This window comes from Carlito syrichta, unplaced genomic scaffold (genome assembly GCF_000164805.1).
Source record: "Carlito syrichta isolate Samal-C Ts95f unplaced genomic scaffold, Tarsius_syrichta-2.0.1 Scaffold311480, whole genome shotgun sequence".
NCBI lineage: Eukaryota > Metazoa > Chordata > Mammalia > Primates > Tarsiidae > Carlito > Carlito syrichta.
In genome coordinates this window covers 67,794-74,355 of record NW_007255576.1, presented here as the reverse complement: position 1 = coordinate 74,355, position 6,562 = coordinate 67,794, and the positions used below count along the sequence as shown (strand labels likewise).

The 6,562-nt window shown below is 45.3% G+C and overlaps 1 protein-coding gene across 1 annotated transcript in view; it reads right to left on the bottom strand.

The window, feature by feature from the left end:
* CUNH19orf18 (chromosome unknown C19orf18 homolog) overlaps positions 1-1,893 on the bottom strand; it is a 14,005-nt gene extending 12,112 nt beyond the window's left edge. Inside the window, exons 1-2 of the mRNA XM_008068696.1 lie at positions 1,773-1,893; positions 1,575-1,679 (exon numbers count right to left, since the gene is read on the bottom strand). Coding sequence (XP_008066887.1) covers positions 1,575-1,679; positions 1,773-1,893 — 226 coding nt within the window. The remainder of the gene's footprint in view (positions 1-1,574; positions 1,680-1,772) is intronic.
* Between the last annotated feature and the right edge of the window lie 4,669 nt (positions 1,894-6,562).

Genomic DNA, 6,562 nt, shown 5'->3' with positions numbered 1-6,562 from the left:
GGGTCTCGAACCCATGGGCTCAGGCAATCCACTCACCTCAGTCTCCCAAGGCGTGGGATTACAGGCTGAGCCACCAAGCCCAGCTGGTTTTGCTGTTTTAAAGTAAACAGACTTCCTCTAGTACACAAATTAAAAAGCAAAGCATAGAAGACAAATGGTTATAAAGAATACTCTACACTTGCAAAGCAATTGAGTCTAGACTTATATGCTCTACTGCCAAAACATGTGCACCAAATTACAATTAAAGTCATACAGGCACATTGGCTGAAGCCAGTGGCTCAAGTCTGTAATCCCAGCACTTTGGGAGGCTGAGGTGAGAGGATTGCCTGAGCTCAGGGGTTCAGGACCAGTCTGGGCAACTTGGTGAGACCTCATCTCTACAATAAATAAAAAAATAAGCCAAGCTAGGCTCGGTGGCTCAACCTGTAATCCCGCACCTTTGGGAGGCTGAGGTGAGTGGATAGCCTGAGCCCGCGGGTTCGAGACCTGCTTGGGCAACTTAGCGAGACCTCATCTCTACAATAAATCAAAAAATCAGCCAGGTGTGGTAGCGCATGCCTGTAATTCCAGTTACTCGGAAGGCTGAGGTGGAAGGATCGCCAGAGCCCAGCAGGTCGAGGCTGCAGTGGCCGAGAGCGGCCACTGCACTCCAGTCTAGGCAACAGAGTGAGACTCCAACTCAAAAATAAATAAATAAATAAGCCAAAGCTGGGTTCGGTGGCTCAGCCTGTAATCCCGCGCTTTGGGAGGCTGAGGTGAGTGGATTGCCTGAGCCCGTGGGTTCGAGACCCACCTGGGCAACTTGGCAAGACTTCATCACTACAATAAATCAAAAAATCAGCCGGGCGTGGTAGCACATGCCTGTAATTCCGGCTACTCGGAAGGCTGAGGCAGAAGGAACCCCTGAGCCCAGCAGGTAAAGGCTGCAGTAGCTGTGAATGTGGCACTGCACTCCAGCCTGGGCAACAGAGTGAGACTCCAATTAAAAAAAAAAAAGTCATACAGGCATATTTATATGATCTGGATGGGATCGAGGTTTTAATGTGTGCTAATTAAAGTGAAATGAGGCTGAGCATGGTGACTCATGCCTGTAATTCCAGCACTTTGGGAGGCCAAGATGGGAGCATCACTTGAGCCTAGGAGTTTGAGACCAGCCTGACCAACACAGCAAGACCTTGTCTCTACAAACAATAATAAAACAAAAAATTAGCCAGGTGTGGTGGTGCACAGCTACTTGGGAGGTTGAGGTGGAAGGACTGCCTGAGCCCAGGAGGTGGACATTGCTGTGAGCCATGATCATGCCACAGCACTCCAGCCTGGGCAACCGAGTGAAACTCTAACTCCAAAATAAAGTTAGATGAAAGAGAAGAAAGCAAGCAGCACATTTGTAAAGAGAAAGTCAACCTACAGAGAGTGAAGAGCCTAAGACTTAATTTTCAAGTAAATGTTTATCTAATTATATTACATTTTATGGACCTTTCTACTAACAAATATACAATATACATTCACATAGCATATAAGAGGACCCCAGACTACAATTCCCATCTCACAGAATGAGTAATTTAGTGACTTACCTGTGGGTCTTGAGGAAGTCACTTGAATTGCAGAATACTGAATTTTCCTGAAAAAAACTTTAGACTGTTTGGTGACGTTTCTGGGCTTTCGTGATTCTTTGTTGCCTTAAAAAGAAAGCTTATAATTACCCTCTTTTATTTCTCCTGAAACAACTTTTCAACTCTCCTGAGACAAGAAAAACCAATAGTTGAAGCTACCTGGCAAGCCTGTCATTTTTCCAACTGGATGGAACCCATCTGCATAAGGCAAGCACAAATGAAGCGGGAATTCCATTAAGAACAAAAATAAAAATACAAAAGAACCTTGAACCTTGTCCATCACTCTAAAATTGTCCGTCTTTATCCTACGGTGAAAGGGAATATTTAGCTGTAGTCCAGCATCTGCCCTATGTGTATCTGAAGAACCAAGCAGCTCTGCTCCCCACAGAATGTTTGAGTCATGACTTGGAGTGTGAGGTCAGCCCTTGTTGCCACAATGGAGTTCCTTCCTGGAACCAGACAAGCCAATGGGGATACCAACAGCAGAAGAGGGGTCTGGCTACTGTGAGGTACTGCCTGCAGGGGCAGACCTAAATGAGACTGGGGCCCTGCCTTCACAGAGATTTCTTTCTTACTGAGGAGGCAGAAAGAAATCGTTTATAATTGGGTGTCTGTACCCATGGGCTTGGGCTCCCGATCCGTAAATTTAATAAACCTTGAGTGAAAAATATCTGAACAAAAATTTTGTCTGTACTCAAGATGTAGACACTTTTTTCTTTTCGTTATTCCTTAAACAATACAGTATAACTAATAAGGTAGCATTTACATTGTATTAGGCATTATAAGTAATCTAGAGATGATTTTGCATATGTGGGAGGATCCACATAGGTTATATACAAATACTATGCCACTTTATATCAGGGACTTGAGCAACCATAGATTTTGGTATCCGTGGGAGGTCCTGGAACCAATCCCCAATGGATACCCATGGACGACTACAGTCAGTGTGAGACATCATAAAAAGCCAACAGAGAAAGTAGCAGAGTTAAATTAGGAGGATAAGAGTAAAAATGTCTAGATTCCAATTCTCCCCTTTGGCTTCCTAGATGTTTGAGCTCAGTCAAGTTACTTAACTTCTCTGAGCTTCAGTTTTCTCATCTGTGAAATGAGAGGGAAAAAAAAAAAGAAATGAGAGAAAAATTTGTACCTACCTCACAGGGCTATCATGATGGTTAGATAACCTATACAAAGCAAAAAAACAAAACAAAAAACAGAATAGGCAACTGAACAAATGTTATAATATGGAATTATGTCAATATCTGCAGTAAAGCAACTCAGTGACTCAGTATCTCTCAATCCTCTGGGGACTTTTGAAACCTAGACCCATACAGCTTTCTCCAAAAGTTTCTTTTTTTTTTTAACATTTTGTTTAGAAGTCTATTTTTATAATATATTAGAGATTATATCCTTTGCAACTATTTAAGCTGTGATGATGATACGGATTTTTCAGGTTAGCCTGGACTTCAAGAGTGTCAGGTCAATGGGTAGGCACTAGAGAGGGTCATCAAGGGGTGGTAAGTCTAGACCTGGATGTGTCAGCTCTAATAGCCTGGCAAGCCAAGCCCTGAGAATGTTTCTAATTCAGTGGGCTGGCAAGCCTAGCCCCCCGTGTCTCAGCTTCAGTGTCTCGCCTTCTTCAGGCAGTTCTCCTGGCTCAGCCGGCTCCACTGACTGGCAAGTCAGCCTCTGAGGTGCACAGCTTTTCAGTTCCAACAGTCTTCTGCAGCTCTTCAGGTTGCAACTCTTCAGGGTTGAGGTTCTTGTCTCATGCCCAGGAAGAATGAGGGACATGGACAGTCAGAAAGTAAGAAAGGACCTGAAGGGGTTGCCCCCACAAGTTTCTTTAAAAGAGACAAACTAAGCCGGGCTCGGTGGCTCAGCCTGTAATCCCGCGCCTTTGGGAGGCTGAGGTGAGTGGATTGACTGAGCCCGCGGGTTCTAGACCCGCCTGGGCAACCTGGTGAGACCTCATCTCTACAATAAATCAAATATCAGCCGAGCGTGGTAGCGCACACCTGTAGTTCCAGCTACTTGGAAGGCTGAGGCGGAAGAATCGCCGGAGCCCAGCAAGTCGAGGCTGCGGTGGCCGGGAGCGGCCACTGCACTCCAGTCTGGATGACAGAGTGAGACTACAACTCAAAAAAATAAACAAATAAATAAATACATAAATAAAAGAGACAACCTGAATGATCTTCAAATGTGAAATTGGGATTGAAAAGTAGATGGCATAGAAGGGGGTTGTCAGAGCCTTTGTACTTGCCTTGCCCCATCCAGTAGTTCTCACACGGTACACAGATTCTCAGTAACATAATTAAAAAGAATAAACATAGCACTGAGGGGGTGGAAAATCCTAAAAAGATTAAAAGCACATTTTAAAACACTTTTTTGATAACTCTCTTTAAAGATACCCACAGGCTGGGAGCAGTGGTGTATGTTTGCAATCTCAGCATATTGGGAGGCTGAGGTGGGAGGATCATTTGAGGCCAGGAGTTTGAGACCAGCCTGGGAACATAGAAAGACCCTGTCCTTGTGGAGTTTTAGCCTCCGGAAAGCCTGAGTTGGGGGAAGGGAATGAGAAAAGAAAGACAAAGAAACAGTGGGATCGGGAGGTCTCTCTCCTTAATAGGTGAGAGCCATTTTATTTTTACAATATGTCCTTTATGTAAGGCCAAACCATATAAACAGAAAATATCTTTTTTTTTTTTTGAGTTGGAGTCTCACTCTGTTGCCCAGACTGGAGTGTAGTGGTACACTCCTGGCCATTGCAGCTCGACCTGCTGGGTTCCCGTGATCCTTCCGCCTCAGCCTTCCAAGTAGCTGCAACTACAGGCGTGCACTACCACATCAGGCTAATTTTTTGATTTATTGTAGAGATGAGGTCTGGCCAAGTTGCCCAGGCGGGTCTCGAACCCGCAGCCTCAGGCAATCTACTCACCTCAGCCTCCCAAAGCGTGGGATTACAGACTGAGCCACCGAGCCCGGCTAACAGAAAATATCTTAATGCTAGCATCAGCAAGAAAAGGGTTAATGTTTGTGACTTTTTTGGCAAGATTACTATAGCACTAACATCTTTGTTTTCTGTGAGTCTAAGTAAAACTACTAACATCTGTGTTTTTTGAGGTTTTAAGCAAAGTTATTGGTTTTGTTTTGTTTTTGTTTTTGAGTTGGAGTCTCACTCTGTCGCCCAGACTGGAGTACAGTGGCCACTCCCGGCCACCGCAGCCTCGACCTGCTGGGCTCTGGCGATCCTTCCACTTCAGTCTTCCAAGTAGCTGGAATTACAGGCATGCGCTACCACACCTGGCTGATTTTTTGATTTATTGTAGAGATGAGGTCTTGCTGCCCAGCCGGGTCTCGAACCCGCGGGCTCAGGCAATCCACTCACCTCAGCCTCCCAAAGGCGTGGGATTACAGGCTGAGTCACCGAGCCCAGCTCACAGTTATTGTTAAAGCAAGCTACATGTAGCCTACGCAGACTAGAGGTCACACTATCTTACTAAATCAACATTTTCAGGAGCAAACATCGAGAGAAGGAAGTACTGGCCAAGCTCTTGTTGGAGCCAGGTCAAGAACACAAGGACCTTGTCAAGTTTGTGTATTTTAAGACCTAAGGACTTTGTCAGCTTGTGCCTTTGTCTCCTTCAGTCCTTAGAAAAATAAAATAAAAATCTTAGCAGAGCATGATGGCATTCCTGTTGTCCCAGCTACTCTAGAGACTGAGGAAGGAGGATTGCTTGAGTACAGGAGTTCAAGGCTGCAGTGAGCTATGACTGTGCCACTGCACCCTAGTCTGGGTGGCAAAGCAAGACCCTGCCTCTAAAAAAAAAAACAACCATAACCTCGAAAAAACAAAAAAGATAACTACACAGACTATAGGCTTCATCTCATTGGTCAAAATGCAGCACACAGCATCTGCTTGAAATGGGGAGGCCCAGGCACCTGTTTCCATCCCGTGTCTAAGGAAGGTAGCAAACACCACCACAGAATTCCTACTCTCGACCAAGATACAGGCTGCTATTTAACCGTCAAAAACTTACTAAGGTGAAACACAGAAATCACTTTTACAAGAAAGAAATGAAGCAACTTACAGAAACCCAAACAATGAAATTAATGAAAATAAAAAATAACTAACCTAAACACAAAAGCATCAGCTGGGCTTGGTGGCTCAGCCTGTAATCCCAGCGCTTTGGGAGGCCGAGGTGAGTGGATTGCCTGAGCCCGCGGGTTCGAGACCCACCTGGGCAACTTGGCGAGACCTCATCTCTACAATAAATTTTTTTAAAAAATGAGCCGGGCATGGTAGCTCGCGCCTGTAGTTCCAGCTACTTGGAAAGCTGAGGCGGAAGGATCGCCGGAACCCAGCAGATCGAGGCTGCAGTGGCCGAGAGCGGCCACTGCACTCCAGTCTGGGTGACAGAGTGATACTCCAACTCAAAAAAAAAAAAGAAAATTAAAAAAAAAGCGTCAGTGGAAAAACAAGACACCCTAAAGCATCTTCTTCTGTTTAATTAATAAGAAGGGAAATCACTGAACTCACATCTTCTCCTTCTGACTGTCCCAGAGGAAGGGAAGACAATCATCAGTGGGTAATGACACTTGGGTCCAGAGAAGGAAGTCCAGTTAAAGGAATGTTTAGGAAGGAGCAGAACCTGACCTGTGACAATAGCTACCAAGACAAAAGATTCTACTTCCAGCACAAGAAATAAGGTACAGGCTCCATTAAAATAACTAGGGTTCAGCCGGGCTCGGTGACTCAGCCTGTAATCCCGTGCCTTTGGAAGGCTAAGTTGAGTGGATTGCTTGAGCCCGCGGGTTCGAGACCCGCCTGGGTAGTGAGACCTCATCTCTACAGTAAATAAAAAAATCAGCCGAGCGTGGTAGTGCATGCCTGTAATTCCGGCTACTTGGAAGGCTGAGGCGGAAGGATCACCGGAGCCCAGCAGGTCGAG